This window comes from Eucyclogobius newberryi, unplaced genomic scaffold, assembly GCF_026437365.1.
Source record: "Eucyclogobius newberryi isolate DKJ021-1_F unplaced genomic scaffold, fEucNew1.0.hap1 SCAF_20, whole genome shotgun sequence".
Classification (NCBI taxonomy): Eukaryota; Metazoa; Chordata; class Actinopteri; order Gobiiformes; family Gobiidae; genus Eucyclogobius; species Eucyclogobius newberryi.
In genome coordinates, this window is record NW_027315835.1 from 15,373,856 (window position 1) to 15,392,632 (window position 18,777).

The window sequence follows — 18,777 nt, forward strand, 5'->3', positions numbered from 1 at the left end:
AGGATTGTGACAACACTAGTATAGAAACATGCATGCATACATACTGACCCACCATTTGTACTAATACAATAATACAGGGGACATGTCATACTTAAACTCATCTATCATCATCATCCTACACTCATTCTTCTCAAGGAAACTGCTGTGAGAAGGTGACACCCCAATGTCAGCATCTTTGCACCGACATCCTGTTTGTGATTGTATTTTTTGTTCTGAAAGCTTTGACTGAACTGGCCCCACCGACGGTACATTCCGCACCTCATCCAAACAGAGCTTTATTTGAGTTTACTGTGTGTAGCCTGCTCTGCAACACTTTGGAAACTCATTTTGTGTATAAAATGTGCTGCATAATTAAAGTGGATTGATGGAAGTTAAAGTACCTGGAGTGAATAGTCCATGGAAACGTTACAGCACTGTAAAGCTGGAGAGTACAAAATACGACTAATAAATGTATATATTTGTTTCTTTCTTCTAGGTGCGGCGTCATGTGCTCTGAAGTCCATCTCTCACTCCTCTCACTGCTGCTGCTCGCCCAAGGTTAGCTAATATATATATTTTTGTTTTATTCTCACTCTTCGGAATCCATTTTGGTGACATTAGCGATTCCAATTATTTATTTAGTTTTATTTGCATAATTGGACCTAGAATCCAATTTCCGGCCATTTTTGCGTATTTCCAGAACAGTTGCGTTTTATGGTGTTGCATATTGGATCCTTGAGCCCTGGTATTTACCCCGAGGCAGAGGCAGGAGTCCTGGGGTCATATAATCTATGTGGTTGTTTTTAAAAATGACAGCTTTAGCACCATCTCAAGTATTTATTAGTGAGTGTTTTAAGACTTTGAACTTGAAAACCAGACTGTCCCATCACTGTGGACATCCACCTTCTGCAGGCTCCTGTGCTGACAGGGTGGATGACATGTTGAGGGTGGATGTGATGTTGAGGGTGGATGACATGTTGAGCCTGACCACAGCTTGTAAAAGACATATTAAATCTGATTTCACTTTTAAACAGGACAGTTTGCTCATTACAAAGTCAGTTTTCTTATTTCACACTGAGGCTTTTGCACTCAGAATGTAATGATGTTTTCCTCATATACAACCATAGATGGTTTTGTCAATTGTTGTTTTTTCATGATAGATTTTCCATTATTCAGTGTTATTTGTTTTGAAATTCTGAAGTTTTATCAACCACTAATTACGTTTTTATGATAGCAATACTTTAAAACGGGCTCCTAACAAAGTATTTTCTGTTTACGCTTGCATATTAGTGCATATGGATATGTTGCATATTAAAGCCATGCAACCTTCAAAAATGTTTAGATTTGATTACTATTCGCCAATCCCAGTCATTTTGCTGGAGGCTGTGGGAGGAACAGACAGGGTTTTTGTTTGGGGCCCGGTACTTACCCAAAAAAAGGGTCTGGAGTGACGTCTGAATTAAGGGCAGATGAAAGAGTGAGTGGAGAGGTGGGAGTGGTCAGGTGGTACCACTGTGTCAATATGTGGAGTTAGACTTTTGACTCTCCCCTTTGAATTTGCTGCTCTATTCCTCTGTTTGCAAGAAAGCGGAAATATTAGATTTGAGCTCTTCTTCTCACACGTCTGACTGTGGAGAAGGAGAATCTCAACAAGGATGATAGTTCTCTAGTGATCAAATAAGAAGAGAGACTGTACCTGAAAGCCACCTTCAAACAAACAAACAAACAAACAAACAAACATCTGTGTAGCATCCTCTCTGCAAGTTGTGGAAAATTTAAAAGTGCCAATTTATAACATCATAGACCAGGCATGTCCAAAATACGGCCCGGGGGCCAAATGCGGCCCTCAGACCAATTGTTGTTGGCCCTCTGGCTTCCTGCTAAGTTGGTCCAAACAACAAAAAGTAGTACTTTTTACTGTAAAATTGGGAAAATTACAGCATTTTGATGTTATACCGACCTAATATTAATGTTCTAAGTCTCATTAAAGGTGGAGTCATCGAAACTATGTCAACTGCAACATTTTGAATGATTTGGCAAATTGTCATCGTCGGGTTGTCTGTGGCCCTCTGCTCCGTTAAGTTTCAAAATGCGGCCCTTTGTGAAAAAAGTTTGGACACGCCTGTCATAGACGAACAGCATGTTTTGACACGTGTCGTCACTAGGGGCACAATTATTATTATTTTTTTTTAAATGAACACTGGGTGGTGCTGGTATATAATTGTATTCTTTTGTAACAGAAAATACAAAAACAAAAACAACATGATTTTATATAAATATTCATCATCATTTCAGGTTAGGACCAGACAATAACTGTAAGACTCCAAAAAGGCTCCAATAATTGATTATTTTTGTGTGGGTTGTGAATTTGTAGTGAAGTGGCAAACCTCTTAAACTCTATCAACTCTCATACGTCATATTATTACCAGTGAGACATATTGAAATAGCAGTCATAGGTTTCAGTTGTCTTCTCTTTAGTGAATTCCGTACATTATTTAGTGGTTAATCCCTGAAAAATGCTGCCTCACAATAGATTCATTGTTCTGACCCAAAGAGTCCTGAGCCGACCTCAAACAGGTGTTTCTGTTCTCTCTGCCCCGGCACTTTCCACTTACGATTCAGCCCGGTGATTCTGGTTGTCACATTTATTATGGAGATAGCTAATAAACCATTTTCATCGCCGTCTTCACATCCTACTGCACAAGAATTATGGAGATTGTTTTGCAGGGTCAAGTCAGGGATAGTACTAAATTTCAACCCAGGCTCGTCACTGTAATTGTTAGTTCTTAGAAGAGTCGTTTGATGTTTCTCATCCCCCACGACTTGTATTTCCTTTCTTCTTCCTCCTCTCTTGACAAGCGACGATACATCATCCATTTAGAGTAGTTACTGTATGTTAAATGTAATCGACATTGACAGTGTTTGGTCTCTCTCCATTGTGATTCAAGACAGAAGGTTCTTAAAAGTGCAGAGCTCGTGAAATTGCTGGAGCGCTCAGAGCTGTGTGCTGGGCAGTGTCTCCGGGACCTGGCCGTTATCGCTGCCATGGGAAACGGGGGCATGTTGTCTGACAATTTCAGAAAATAAGACGACTGATCAACCCAAATGACTTTACATTTCATCTTAATTGCAATATTTTCTGTCCATATAACAACTGTGAATAAGAGTGTTATTTTTTATTAAGAGTATAAGAGTTTTTAAAAAAATAAGTTATCTGTTTTTTTATTGTTTCTGTACATAATCTTTGTTGCAACATTGGAATTTCCCCATTGTGGGTCAATGGTTATATTATCTTATCTTAATTATAAAAAGGGAAAAGATAATACTATAAAATTAATTGGCTACATAAAAAGAGTTAATAGGTGTGCAAAGAATAACCAAATTGAATTTGATTGATTTATATTACATGTGGCAGTTACTTTTATTACTTTTACGTCTTTTTATTGAATAAATTGTGGGATCCAGTTGTAATCGTAATGAACTCATAATAAAAATGTCACGTTTGAATAATCATGTTTTTCTCTCCTTTATAGTTCTTCGAGTGGCTTCGGTTCAGGAGATCCAAACCAGTCATGACAACATCAACAAGATCAATGCAGCAGGAGAGAGTGAGCGTGTTATTTAAATGTTAAGAAGAATCAGAACCAACATACTGTATTTTGATTTGTCAAAAACAAAACCAGAACTTCAACTCTGCAGCATTCAACAGTAGTAAAAAGTTTGTAGTAAAGTAAAAGTGCAAGTACTGGCTAAAAATGTACTCAAATGTACTCAATCAAGTGCGACTGCCACATTTGTGCTGAGGTAAAAGTATAAAGTACACACAGAAAGTAATACTCAACATACTGGTTACTAGTACACAATACAATAATACAATTTGATTAAAAAAAAAAAAAAAAAGATTAACTAAACAGTTTAAAGCTGAATTAAGAGGTTTTAATTAATATAATTTAAGAAAATTAAGCTCTATTACAAGTTTAAGGTTTTAAAAAGCACAGTTACCTACAAAATGTACTCAATTAAAGTAACGAGAGTATTTGTAATTACATACTTTTCACCTCTGGTATTTAAAAAGGTGATTTTACAGTATCACACGTTTCGCCACATAGTAGTTTTTGCTGCTATAAATCGAAAATTGAGCCTCGTCTCGCTCTACAGTTTTTATTCTTTTTGTTGAAATATATTGTTTTCCCCTGCGCCGGCTCATCGACTAACCAACCATGATAATTCCATATGCACTCATTATGTTATAATAGGATTTGGAGAATGCACTGATTGAACCGAGTTTTGCCTGACGTTGGCTGTTCATTTTATGTGTGAAGTGATGAAATGTTCGGCTGCCATGGACATTCTGTTCCTCCTGGATGGTTCCTACAGCGTGGGTAAAGGCAGTTTTGAGAGATCCAAGCACTACGCCATCAAACTGACTCAGGCATTAGACATTGGGCCAGACAAGGTTAGTGTCCGGCTGTTGTATCTTAATTTCTCTAATTTCCTCTATTAATTGTCAAGTAACATAATCTCCTGCAGGTTCGAGTGGGTTTGATTCAGTTCGGTTCCACTCCACGTCTGGAGTTTTCCCTGGACAAATACACCACTAAACAAGAACTAAAGAAGCACATGAAAAAGATATCTTACAGGTATCTCGCTATGACCAGCTATTTCACTATTGTTCTTAGTAAAACTGAAATCAAATATTGCACAGATTTCTTTGGGGGAGGGACTAGAAACTTTAGAGGATTTTTTGGAACTTGAACATCTTTCTTTCATCACATTTGAAATCGTATCTAATACTTTGTCAAAAGGAAAACAAATTATTTTCAGATTAGCGCAGCAGTCTTCACTCCTGGTGGTCAGTGGTTATTGAAGTAGAGAGGAATTCAGGTCATTTGAAACATGTGCATGGGCTGGTGTATTAGGGTACTTCAATTTTATACTATAAAAGTAGAGACGCTTTCTTATTTTGTTGTAAATCCAAATAATACCGTTACCTTTTGTGCACACCCAATTTTTACCACAATCCTAACCCTTTATTAGTTACAAAAGGCAACGTAACGAACGCATATTTCCATAACATAGATATTGTTTAGTTATCCAAAATGCATTCATCTTCTGCAAAATAAAGGTGTGGCCACATTACATCATTGGCATTGATATAATAATTGCCATGGTAACTCAGATTCAGTTGATGATCAGTTGATACATTCATAATAACATACTTTATTTTTATTTATTTTTTGTCTTAATCCAGCACAATCCATTTGTAAATATTGTGCTCTGTTAAGTTTCCATTTTTATTGTTTATTTTTCTTCAATTTCGTCATATTTTTGAAGTATACTTTGTTTGTACTGTCTTTTGAAGCAAACTATATTATTGCAACTTTTAATTTAGCCATTTAAACGATTCCATAAGTCAACCCTGCAATGTGTTATACCATTTTTTTTTTTAAACCTATTTCTAAACGGCTGTTTGTCAAAGTATCAAAGAGTGGTGGCTGTTCCAATTCTAGAGCAGACACGTACAACCATTCACTCATCACAGATCCAGACATACATATGCATTTCTTACAGTGTCATTTACAACAAAAAAATTCAAAAAATAAAAAGATGAATGAAATAAATATGTTGCCAAATGAAAAATAATGAACTTTTTTACTACAGAGGCGGCAGCACACAGACCGGCCTGGCTCTGAAGTACATCCTGAGAAAAGGTTTCCAAGGAGGTCGTAATGTGTCAGACGTGGCACGGATCACCATCCTCCTGACCGACGGCCAGTCCCAGGGCAACGTGGCACAAGCAGCGGCGCAACTGAAGGAGACCGGAGTTGTGCTGTTTGCTGTGGGACTGCGATACCCCAGGTACAACCATCATTTCACCAGGAAACACTATAAACACTACTATATGATTCAATTAACGTTTGTCTTTCAGATGGGAAGAGCTGCATGACGTGGCCAGTGAGCCCATCGAGAGCCATGTGTTTTTCGCAGAACATTTCTCTGACGCCATCAACGGGCTTTACACCACTTTAACCACCTTTTCTGTCTGCAATGCGACGCCCAGTGGTATGCAACAACACCTTTTACCATTTGCCTTTTGTCATTGCCATTCCATGCATCATCTTTTAACATTACGACCGCTGACAGGCCAATGCTCTTTCCATCATGGCACATCTTAGTGGATAAAATGTGCATTTGTCTCTGTAGCTATATTTATGTGTGCTACAATTACACATAATTGACAACTGTGGTTTGATGTGTTTGTATGTCTGGCAGTTTGTTACCAATATTTAACAACTGCACCTTCAACAACGGACATAGATATATTTAAAGAGAAAAAATGTGATCGAATTCAACGTTACACAAGTAAAAAGTTTAAGGTTATGGAACACTTTATTGTCCTTGTTGTTTGGGACCCTTCTCCGTCCAGCTAGGATGAAACTAGCAATATTAACATGCAAACTTCACACAATATAGACCCACCTGACCCTTCAATTAAACCTTGGGCTTTATGTCTGTGAGGCGAGAATGGTACTCAGCCATTTAGCTTTGATTGGGCAAAACTGTATGAAGGTGCATGAAGGAAACATGGTCATTATGTTATGATTGATGCACATTTTTGTGTCGTTTATGCTTTTATTCTTTGCTTGTCTGTCAGGCTGTCAGGTGGAGTCGTTTCCCTGTGAGAGGAAGACACTAGAGACAGTCAAAACTCTGCAGGGAAACTTCATGTGCTGGAAAGGCTCCAAAGGGTTCGCTCCGTACACGTCGCTTTGTCCTTTCTACAGGTGAGGCCAGGAGGACTGGTCAACATGGCTTTACAAACTGGTCGGATTGTTGTTGCCAGTATTTTTAATTTTTTTTTTTTACTGTTACACCATGACTATGACATACATTTTATGTGAAACATGTCGTATTATAAAGTTTTCCTATGTTCAGTGTAATGCAATGTTCAATTCCTCTTGATACGTTTCTGTAGTTAAACTAAATAGGAAAACAAAATTAATAGAATATAAGTTTATAAAGTTTTAAAGAAGTGTATTTGATGTTCACATAACTAAAGTGTAATGTATGTGTCTTTTAGCTACAGCAAGGCTTACAAAAGACACCAGACTGTTTGCCATCGAACAATTTGTCCAGGTGCAGTTCATGAACGTTTTAAATACATTTCCGCCTCCAGTCAGACATTATTGATAGAATATACAGTACACTTTTATTATTGATATTTTTTGTATGCAGATCCTTGTGATTTGCAGCCTTGTCTGAACGGAGGAACCTGTGTGTCTGAGGGATCGGACGGGTACCACTGTGTGTGCCCACCTGGGTATGGAGGACACCCGCACTGTGGTTAGTGGCACTACAGATATTTACATTTTTGCTGTTTAAAGGGAAATTCACAGTTATGGATCATCACGGAATCTTGTCAATACCAATCAGGTTGGATCCTCTACAAAAGCATATCTAGCTTTGTTTTTGATAGGAAGGAAAATACTCTGGATTCTGTTTTTTGAGAGCACAATGATGATTCAAACCCTCTTTTTACACAACAGAATACAATTTGATACACAAATGAACACGTGGTGTTGTGGAAAAAATAATCTGGTCCTCAATTTTCAATTCTATTTCAATTTGATTTAGTTCTAGCACACAAAGTCACAATCTGACACAACCCCTCTTTGCCTGGAAATGTACATGTCTGGACGTCCTGGAGGGACCAGGAAGCTGCCCGTTTGGTTTCACACTAGGACAAAGCCAGCAAGACGTGAATTGAATTAATACAAATGTTATTTACTGTCTCCTTCCTGTAACCCCTGTTCCTCTTGTCCCTTTTGTCCCTGAGTCCGTGTGTGTTGGGTCATGTGACTAATATGTATAAATAAGGAGGACCTGGGACGAGAGGGAGATTCTGATAATGTAATGTACCAGAGAGAGGGAAACGCCTGATTAAATCACCTTAACATTGAGACAAAGCAACTCGCTTCCTTGCCTTATTTTTGCCATTACAGTGGTCTTACACTAGTTCTGATATAGATTTACACCATTCAAAAACAGTAAATGTCTAACATCATTCTTCATTTTTCCGTGTCGATTTTTTCTCCCATTAATATCTAGTTTGGATAATAGTTTGCGTATCGACTGGTATCTGGGTATGGATTCTTTTGACAGCCCGAGTCTCAGCTCTTCCTTTGACAGTGATGCCCTATTGTAAAGACAGCAGTCATTTCAGTTTTAGTATTTATTTTGTTGCTGCATTTTGATAAGATAATAAAGATCTAATTGAATTCACAAATCAACCTCTCTTTTCCTAGCTCCTGCCATCTCCCTGGATTGCTCTGTGGACCTGCTCTTCTTGTTGGAGGGGTCGTCCACAATAACACTTGAAGGCTTCCTCCGCCTTAAATCCTTCCTAAAACGATTTCTCCAAACAGTAATGGCCAACGAGACTCCCAGTAAAATCGGCCTGGCTGTATTTGGCGGAGAGACCAAAGTTGAAGCACAAGTGGGCGCGTTTAAGGGGGACGTCAAGGGTCTACTCCGGGCTGTGGATGCTCTTCAGCCTGTGGGAGGTCTCGCTAAGGCTGGAGAAGCTCTCAGCTACGTCACACGCAACGGTTTTCTCAGCGCACCAGTTTTTGCCGACGTCACGGATGATTTGCCCCGTGTGGTGGTCCTGCTGACCGCTACCCTGTCTGCGGACGAAGTGGTGGAACCGTCCAAATATGCCCGGGACAGGGAGATCTTTCTGGTTGGAGTCGGTCCGGACAGTCTAAAGGGACAGCTGAATATCGTCACAGGAAACCCGCAGAGGACGCTCACGTACTCCACACCGGACTGGTTCAGCGCAAAGATCCCGGAGCTGAAGGCCAAGATCTGCAGCGTGGACACCCAAGGTACTTTGCATTTAAAAATACTATATAATAATACTTTTGTGATTTAGTTTAACTTCTTTTGTTTCTCATTGCGCATATTTCTCTACACAATTCACGTATTTCTTGTTGTTACTGTGATTATAATGTTTTTTTTTACAGCAGAATCAAATCTTTAACCTGAAAACAAAACAATGATTTGATTTACACTATGTTCAGATTTATTAACAGGAAATGTCCATTGTAGAACACGATTTCAGCTTAAATTTGACTTCTCTCAAAACTATACTATACAATATTATATAAACCCAATATCAATCGTCTGCCCTGCAATAAGATGTTTTAATCTATATATTTTTCACTATTATTATTATTTATAGAAGCTGTCATATATTTATGTAATCACTTAGCACTCAACTGTAAATGTGTGTACAAAGTAAGCCTATTTAAATGTTTATCTTTTAGCCTATTTTTTTTAATTATTTTTTACTTATATAGTTTTTTTTTAATCATTGTTCATTGTGTTATGTTGCACCGAATCACCAAAGCAAGTTCCTATGTTTGTGAATTCTGTTCATTGACAACGGCGACAAACCTTTTCCTGATTCTGATTTGTGAGTGACGTCCTGTGTGTTTTACAGGTTGCTTGGGCCAAGCCGTGGACCTTGTATTTGCAGTGGATGCTTCAGGAGGTGTGGGCAAAGATAACTTCCCCTCTCTGCGTGACTTTGTGAGCAGCCTCACCGTGCAGTTCGACATCAACCGCGATGTGGCACAGGTGGCTCTGGTCACCTACGGCCGCCGCGCCGTCACCGTCTTCAACCTGGACACCCACGAGACCGGATCCTCTATCCTCAAAGCTGTCCAGGAGGCAACCTACATCGGAGGCGTGGCTTCTACGGGCGCGGCGCTCCTCCACATCCACTCCAACGCCCTGACCGTGGCCAAAGGGGGGCGGCCCGGGGTCAACAAAGCCGTGGTGGTCCTGACGGATGGGTCCAGTGGCGAGGATGCGGTGGTCCCGGCGCAGAAGCTGAGAGACAATGGGGTTTCGGTGTTTGTGATCGGAATAGGGGACGCCCAGAGGGAGAGGCTGCTGCCCATCGCGGGGTCAGAGGAGCACATGATCTCTGTGTCATCGTATGAGGATCTGAAGTACTTTGAGGACGTGCTGGTGCAGATGGTGTGCACAGGTAAGGCCGTTATGTCAAGTATGTCATTATTGAAATATCAGTTGTGTCCAGTTGTTATTTTGGAGTCATTCTGACCTCAAAACTCAACCAACTTCAGCGGTCCTCTAATTGTGATATTATTTAATATTTACACAGAAGACAAACATTCTCTGTACTCTAAATATATACTAAATAGAGAATGCATTTCTAATTGAATTTAACTACTTGATCACAATATTCTACCATAGACAGATTAACTTATGTATGCATTCATGATAATTAACATTAACATTTGAACATTTCAGAGGTGAAAAAGCCAGTGAATCTGTGTAAACCCAACCCTTGTATGAACGACAGCATCTGCATCATGATGGCTGGAGGAAGCTTCCGCTGCCAGTGCCAAGGCTACGAGGGGCCACACTGTGAAATCAGTCAGTGGAATCACATGTATTCTTGTTTATTTCTGAGTTTCCTTGATGTACTTTTCTCAATTTCCTTTATTGTGTTTTCAGAAAGCAGCAGCAGGTCGTCCACCAGAGGAGATCAGCCCAAACCTGCAGGTCTGAGGAAGAAGAGGCGACAGAAGAAGAGCCATAAGGAGCTGCTTCATCAATACAAACTGCACCGCACACAGAGACACACACGCCAATGACAACACCATTTTATATAAAGGGAGTTAAAGGGAAAACTCGATACCTATATTGTGTGTTATTTAAGCTTGCACTCAAGTGTCGCCATGATTTTCTATAAAACTACTGTATAAGTCATAACTCACTGTAAATGAGCTGCTGTGAAATATACCTCTAATATTTTGTATGCAAACAACTAAGACTGAAATATATGGTGCCAAAGAAATACATGTTATATTGTTCTTACTTCTGAGGTTATTTTAAAAATGCATTTGTTATTTCACATACATTTCTTGATTGCCTTCATGTTTTTAAGCGTTTGGAACACTGATACTGACCCCATGTGACTGGATTGTAAAGTTTAATAATATATGTATAATGGATAATTTGTCTAAAATTATATATGAAGATAATTAGACCAGGGTATTTGTCAGTACATTTTTATTTGAATAAAAAGTGCATTTTTAGCTAGCAATACAAGCCAAAGGCTAATGGTCTAAATATATTTACATCTTGGCTACCAGCGTATATGAACCAAGCTACAATCTAAAGTGTACAAAAGAACATTTCGAGGCTGGTTTCTATGTTTTCAGTGGCCTTAAACCCATGAAATCCCAATGTGGAAATGGTGGGACAATAATAACTGGCTACATTTACACCACACCAGTGGCTGGTACGATGCTGGCTCTTGATCAGGCATAACAGCTGTTTATGGTTTGGGGGAAATACTGAAAACTGGCAAACATTTCATGTAGATGTGTTAAAACTACAAGAAACACAGTTCTTAAAGGTGGAAGGCGATGTTGAGTGGACTTTGTTTGGTTCAATCCAACAGATGATCTTCAGTGGCTCTGATTGACAGGTGTCAGTAAAGGCCCACACAGTCTGTTGCACTTGGATGTGGATTGTGAAGATAGTATGATGGTGGTCACCACTGTGAAGTTACAGTATGTCAGGAGAGTTGTCAATGTTATCAATCACAGTTCACAAGAATTTCAAAGCTTCACTCCTAAGTGCCCGACATTTTCTCCCATTCCTAAGAAAATAAAAACACAATTGAGTAAACTTTAGATTATTTTGATGATTAAGGTTAATGTATTATTAGTTTGAAGACTAACCTTAGCTTTCTGTAGAACTTTGCCTTTTGTTGCCATTATAGAGGCTGGTCTGGTTTTCAGCGCTGATGCAGAGTTGACTGGAGAGCCTGGTTCTGCACTCACTGTGCTGTTCGAAGCTTTGGGCGTAGGGCCCGGGGATGAAGATGATGATGATGTTGACGACACATGGACAGACGGTGGAAGGGTGGCAGATTTAGACTAAAGACAAAAGATCAGATATGATATCAGTAAATGTGGTTATGCATTAAAATACTGTAGTTGAGCTTATAGACAGGAAGGTTCCAGGAGCAACATAATATGTGAAAATGTTAATGGACCACCTCTGTTGGTAGTAGCTTTGGGTTTAACCATGCAGTATTATATAATGTACTCAAAGTATCTGTTCTTGAGTATGTACTTGGAGTATGCAAGTAGAGCTCAACGGCTCTGCTTATTCTGGAAGCAGAAAAGTAAAGGCTAATCAGCTTTATAGGAGTTTCAAGGTATGCAACGCTCCTCTGCTGTTATAGCAATAACACATAAAATCTAATTAGTCACTTGTATGGGAAAAAGTCCTCACAAAATCTTTCAAATCAGGAAATAATCATTTTCCTGAAACTAATGTATAGAGTAATGCAATGACAATAAAACATATCATATATTTTAAATATCAGAACCAGAACATCTTACTCTATTGCCACATTTTATATAATTTATTTGATTGAATTCAAATCAATTACTCCATAGCTTATTGATCTCATTCCCCCATAAGTCCATAAGCATAATCAGATTTGGTAGAGCACTGTTGAGCTCTACAACAGTGGTACTGACCGTGTCCTGGAGGTCCAGTGTGGTTCCCAGGGTGAAGGGCCCTGACTCGGCTTTCTTCAGATTCTCCTTCACATCCACCAGCAGCAGCTCCACCTCCACCCTCCGCCTCTCCGCCTCCCGACACGCCTCGTCCCTCTGCTTCAGACGGGCTTCTAATGCGGCCTGTTGTTTGGGGTCTGAACCAAAACATGCCAGGGATTACTGGCTTTGCATGCTTGATGCACACAAACTTGTAACAATCTTTATGTTTGCAGTATTTCATGGATGTAACAATGTTCCTCTTCAAATCGGCATTTGTGTTTGCTCAATATACATGTGTTGCTTATTTCATTAATTTGCAGTACTGTATTCAAACAGTTTCACTTACATAGTAATAAACAGATTTCAGATTTTAATTCAGAACATCTGATAAAATATATTATTACATTTACAAATTGAGTGGGGATTATTACACTCATTCATTCATTCATTCATTCATAAAAACACAATTATTTAAGATCAATTAAACAGGCAATTAAACAGTTTGGGAATATTAACAATAGTTAGACTTGGTTAAAGTGTGTACCTTGGATGGCAGTGAGCTCCTCTTTGACTTCACTCCTCTCTTTCTTCAGATTGCCCAGAATGCTCCTCACCTCCTCCCTCTCCCTCTCCAGACGCTCTCGCTCGTCTCTGTATAGCCTCAGGTCGGCTTCCGTGCGGTTCTTCCCCAGTTTACCCTCCACTGCACCATAGGAACCTACAAAAACATGCTATATAGTACTGTATATTCTATTTAGAGTTTGCACTGATCACTTTGAACGCAAGCATAGTACTATACTGTCACTAGATGGTGCTCTTGTGTCATGAAAGTGAATCTCAGTTTTGCTAAATACTCAATTTACTAGATTACTATTTTACAAACTGTATTCTCAGACAAGTAGCTGTAGTGGCAGTAAAATCAGTATTAGTAACAATACACGTTTTTCCTCTAGTAATGTTGTGGTTGGGTGGCATTATCTGTAATACTATTGTGAAATTGCAGTACTTTAATACTGTGTAAATCAAGTTTGTCCCACTGAAGTACCATGAGCAGATTCGGACCCACCCTGATCCTCACACATCACTCTGGCATTTCCTCACCTAAAGTAAACGCCTTTGGCCTCTCTGCCCCGTTTGTGTTTCTGGCTCGGGGCGTCTGAGGGCTTTGATGTCCCGTGCAGCTCTGGCCCGGCCCAGCTGGACCCATGAAGCTTTTACTGATCTGTCCCACGCTGCTCCTCTTCGGGCTCTCCTGGCTTTGGGGCGATGATTTCAGAGGTTTTTCCTGTGGCTGTGACGGGACTTGTGTTTGGGAGGGCTCCTCTGGGCTGTTTGGTTCATTTAATACTGGCAGTGGTTCAGCTGGGACTGGTGGGTCGACCTGGAATCATTCAAATATGTCATGTACAAGTCTCATTCCCAACAATGTGTGTCGAATACAATTAAAACCAGTGCTGGAAGAAGTTGTTGTTTAAGTAAAAGTACAGATAAAGGAGCAAAAAGTAGCGCATACAAAAATATACTTGTTTTGAAGCACGCATTGATTTTTTCAGTGTCAAATTAAGTAGTTTTTATTTCAGTTAGAATACATTTCCAAATATTTTTAGTGAATTAAAGCCTAGTCCTGAACTAAAAACTTTAAGGCAAAATTTCACCATGAACATGCTAAAAATCAAAACTTTCTACTTTAAAGTCTACTTAAAAAAATTTGTGGAGTAGAACGTACAGTTACCGGCTGCCAATTGTAATGAAGTAAAAGTAAAGTAGCTACATCAAATTTACTTGTGTGAAAAGAAATTATTTTAGAAAACTACTGGTTTTATACAAATCTGAATTCATAGACTGGATTATTAGCATTTGATGTCTTATACTACTAAGAAAGAGAGATTTTAAACTATTGGATTCCACTGGAGTGTCACGTTGTGACATTGTGTTTGCATCACAAGCTTTACTTTATATATTGTATTCACTTTAACGATGAAATACAATCACATACTAACACATATGAAATCCCTGTACCTCTTTGGGTTCCTGGTGTTCTTCTGTATGTTCTGTGTCTTTGGCAGGTGAGTTCTTGCCGCTCGTGTGTAAGAAGGAGCGCACAGGTATAAGGTCTAGGTAAAGGTCCTCCGGTTTATTTGTGTCTTTAATGCTTTCATCTGTTTGATTGTTTTCACTGTCGTTTTCAATGGTTTTAGTCTCATCGTCGAAGGATTCAGTCTCCTCAGCATCCTGGAAGTCAATGGGACAAACACGTGGTGAAATAATTAGAGTTTAAATGTCGACTAGAAATAATGTTGGGATGCAGTTGTTTAGGAATGTAAAGAAAATAAATATAAATGAAGTGACAGTGATAATGCTAAAGAACTAGTAGAATCAATTAGTATTTTAACATTTATTTACATTTTATTTTGTTTACTTATTAACAGCCAGTACTGGGGATGTCAAGATTATTTGGCTAATTAATAATAATTCAGGTTACAATAAAATAAACATGGCCATTTTAGAAACCAAAAAATTAAGTGACTTTAATTTAATCTATACTTTAAAAAATACATCCAAGTACTTTTTATAGGTCTGTTTTCGACTGATTTACTTCATTTTGTTATTCAGTGTTCAACTTCACAAAGCTGGTCAAAAAAAGAGAAATGGTAATATTATGTTAGACGAGATTTCACAGTAACAATCGTGAATAATAATCGTAATTATTTTTTCTTACAATAATTATAACACTGAAATGTTTGTTATATTTTACTCAAACTGCATTCTGCTGACTTTGCTTCAAAAATACCTCATTTTCTCCTTTGTTTTACCAGGAAGCCACTTTCAAGGTATGTCTTTTATTGTCCAAAACATTTGCATTCATTTTTTAACATTTTTGACCACTCCAAAATAACGTTTGAATTGTTAATTGCTAGAACAACAGCCCTCCTGTTCATCACATTCAGCCTCCACTCTACAGCAGGTCAGTCACATGATTTAGATGAATCGTGATTTATGAAGTACCTCGGGATCTGCGAGCGATGCTACGTCATCATAGAGTTCATCAGAGTTTTGGGAAAAGGAGGGCGGAGTGTCGATGTAAGTGTTGGGCTCTGAGTACCTCCTCTGCATCAAGCTGCACACATAAACACACAAACAGGTGGTGTCTTCAATGCTTAGCTCACTGCGCTGCTTTTGCCAAAACAAACAGGGAGTGCCTTACTATAGTGAAGTATTGGCCGCGTTGACGATACTCGAGATCCTCTCAGCATTTACGTAGTCGTACGTCAGATCCTCAGGGCTGGTCTTGGTTCCAGTCTGAGACAACAAAAGGCCCAGCCAGTGACCCATATCTGCAGATGTTTTGGCCTGAACGAGAGGGCAGGGAGAACATTTCAGGTTACATGCCAGGCACTTGCATCAGAGAGAGGCATATGACATCTGCCACACTGTATGACAGTATGCTTTCACAAATTACGATTTCATTTGGGATTTATTTCTATAACAGTAACAAAAAAGAAAAGAAAGTGTTCACAGCTAATCATTAATTCCTGTTACAATATTTTTTGTCATTCATTTGTTCAATAAATAATATCAGGAACAATATTATATCATATGTAGAAGTCAGAATTTCTAAGATAACATTTGAACTGTACATGGTCAAAAAAGTCCCTTCTATGACTAATAATAGTTTAGGTAAAAGACTTTCAATCTACTAATTAGTAATAGCGGCTCATGTTTTTTTAACAACATCATAATCGGATTTTACAGCTGTTTGCATATTGTGTCATTTACAAGAAGCAACAGACCAAAATTAAGTTTAACTGGGTTTTCCCCCCAATAAAGTAAGTGCAATAATTAAGAAAACAACAATAAAAACAAACGTAAACAGCACCCGCAAGACTAAACACCAGATTCCAGTGGATCTGACCAAATATGCACCACAGCAGCAGCAGCAGAGTGGTGCAGAGATTCTAATTAGATCTGGCGTTACATTAGTCCCCCAAAAACGCCTCCACCCTCCGCGCTGACACCGGGACCACCCCTGTGCGCTGCTACATACACAACATAAGCTGCCTCTCTGTGTGTCCCAAATGGGAATATGTTTGTGTATAGAAATCTTACAGCAGCAGGCGTTAAAAAATGCTGACTTTTCTTTTTTCTCCCCTCCAGACGCTCAGCTCAAATTCGGGTTATTAGTCAAGACAACATAGACTGTGAGTTCAAGATGGAAAATACTGCTTTTTCCAAGTTAGTGATGTACAAAAGAACATAAAGTTTACGTCTGAGTCTACCGCTATAATTTCCTTTGAGGGAGAGGGACAATTCCATCGCTAACGTTTTTCAAGTTTAACATATTGCTGGGTTCAAATGGACAACAACCATATATTTGACACTTTGTTAGCCATGACACGCTGACAAAACTCTTCTGATCACAGCAATACGTGCGTTCGCGGTGACGTCATACAGCCGGGACTTCCCCACAGCGGCCATTTTAAAAGGGGCACGCGATATGTAAAACCCAACACGACTGCGTCCTTTTCTACGACATAATGAGCTACGAATACTTTGATTCTTTAGACGATCACGGCAAACTAAGGTACACGACAAAGCTATCATTTCCTGGTCAGTCAACAGAACGCAGGTTTTTGGCATTTTGGCCTCATATTTCCTGGATTTCGTATGTAGTAGACGTGCTGTTGTGCCCCTTTCAAAATGGCGGACTCGGATGCTACTGCACAAGTTCCCGGATGTGCGAACGCATGTATTGGTTTAAGGCAGGGGTGTCCAAACCTTTTTCACCAAGGGCCGCATTTTGAAACTTAAACGGGGCAGAGGGCCACAAACAACTTGACAATGTCGAATTTGCTGAATGACAAAGTTAATCATTTCACTTTTTGCATTTGACATAATTGCAATGAGCCTCCACACCTTTAATTATACTTGGAACATTCATATTAGGTTGATATAACATCAAAATGCCTGAATTTTCCAAATTTCACAGTAAAAAGTACTAGTTTTTGTTGTTTGGGCCAACATAGCAGGGAGCTGGAGGGCCAACACAAATTGGTCTGAGGGCGGCATTTCGCCCCCGGGCCCTAGTTTGGACATGCCTGGTTTAAGGTGTAACAGTGTTTATGGTTCCCCCCCAACTTTACCTCTAATGTTGTCAGCTGCGCCCCGTCCAGGTGGATCCTGAAGGAGTAGAGGTGCTCGGGGCTGGGGTCCGGGCACACCTTGCACCCCTCCAGGTTGACGGCGGGCTGGCTGATCTTGGACTTGTGCTTGTCCTGATAAAACCACAGCTGCCCGTTCTTGATTAGACACCAGCACGTCCGCCACTGCCTGTTCACCAGCACGTTGAGGTAACCTGAGGGAAACAAGGGCCCTGCTTTGAGTATGGTAGAGATTTAAGCAAGTACTGAGTAAAGTGAAATACTATGAGCACTTCTACTCCAATTCATCACTGCGACTACTTCAATAACAACTAGTAACAGCCACTATTACTCACCTGCAGGGATGTCAAGATTATTAGGTTAATCGATAATGGTGATTATTCAGGTCACAATATAATAGAGAACAAAAAAATTAATATTCATGACAATTTTATAAGCAAAATTGAGTATTTTTTGTTCAATTTTTAGTCCAAAAAATAAACTGGTTGTCAAATTTTACTTTATTTTGTCTTTCAGAAAGTAAAATTTTGTAAAGACGATCACAAACTTGAGGAACAGTAACATATTTGACAACGGAAATGAAAGAAAATAATAGATTTCGCTGTTGTTTCCATAGTTAAATCGTGATGTTTTTTCTCTCAATAGGCTTAACACAAAATTTGATATTGTGACATCCCTAATCACCGATAGTAACTGCAGTTTGAAAAATAATTCAAAAATAGACCTAATATTAAACAAATATCATCCATGTGAGTATTTATTTCAAATTTAATTCATAATCATGGCAGTAATGATGGTCCATAGGTTCCATCATGCTAAAGTTTTGGTTATCAAGAAAAACAATGCATATTCCTTCTCACCTGACGTGTCGAGGCTTTTTTCCGGGCTCTCTAAGGACAAGGGCTTTTTCTTGCCGATGTTTATGAGGTTACTGAACTGAAATTTCTTCTTCACTGTAAAGATAAGACATGACGTCATCTAATTCCAGGCATACACAAAACAAACAACAATATCTTTACAGTTTA

The 18,777-nt window shown here is 39.1% G+C and overlaps 2 protein-coding genes across 3 annotated transcripts in view; one reads left to right on the plus strand and one right to left on the minus strand.

Annotated features, from left to right (window-relative positions):
• Window positions 1-484: 484 nt before the first annotated feature.
• Window positions 485-10,955, plus strand: vwa2 (von Willebrand factor A domain containing 2). Its single transcript, XM_072455751.1, has 13 exons — window positions 485-537; window positions 3,513-3,587; window positions 4,302-4,435; window positions 4,510-4,619; window positions 5,641-5,838; window positions 5,909-6,042; window positions 6,635-6,764; window positions 7,061-7,116; window positions 7,216-7,323; window positions 8,286-8,867; window positions 9,485-10,036; window positions 10,321-10,446; window positions 10,528-10,955. Exons 1-13 carry the CDS (start codon window positions 486-488, stop codon window positions 10,665-10,667), a joined length of 2,397 nt encoding a protein of 798 aa, XP_072311852.1. The 5' UTR covers window position 485; the 3' UTR covers window positions 10,668-10,955.
• A 115-nt stretch (window positions 10,956-11,070) lies between these two features.
• The window catches only part of afap1l2 (actin filament associated protein 1-like 2), a 43,975-nt gene continuing 36,268 nt past the window's right edge, over window positions 11,071-18,777 (minus strand). For both annotated transcript variants that reach the window (XM_072455750.1, XM_072455749.1), the window contains exons 10-19: window positions 18,613-18,705; window positions 17,735-17,946; window positions 15,799-15,944; window positions 15,600-15,711; window positions 14,613-14,825; window positions 13,695-13,974; window positions 13,138-13,311; window positions 12,573-12,748; window positions 11,763-11,960; window positions 11,071-11,680 (exon numbers count right to left, since the gene is read on the minus strand). In XM_072455750.1, coding sequence (XP_072311851.1) covers window positions 11,654-11,680; window positions 11,763-11,960; window positions 12,573-12,748; window positions 13,138-13,311; window positions 13,695-13,974; window positions 14,613-14,825; window positions 15,600-15,711; window positions 15,799-15,944; window positions 17,735-17,946; window positions 18,613-18,705 — 1,631 coding nt within the window. In that variant the 3' untranslated portion in view covers window positions 11,071-11,653. The remainder of the gene's footprint in view (window positions 11,681-11,762; window positions 11,961-12,572; window positions 12,749-13,137; window positions 13,312-13,694; window positions 13,975-14,612; window positions 14,826-15,599; window positions 15,712-15,798; window positions 15,945-17,734; window positions 17,947-18,612; window positions 18,706-18,777) is intronic.

Coding starts and splice junctions, on each gene's coding strand:
- vwa2 (XM_072455751.1), top strand. CDS start 486: ATGTGCTCTGAAGTCCATCTCTCACTCCTCTCACTGCTGCTGCTCGCC. Junction 4,620..5,640: donor ATGAAAAAGATATCTTACAG/GTATCTCGCTAT, acceptor TTTTTACTACAG/AGGCGGCAGCACACAGACCG. Junction 7,117..7,215: donor CCATCGAACAATTTGTCCAG/GTGCAGTTCATG, acceptor TTTTGTATGCAG/ATCCTTGTGATTTGCAGCCT.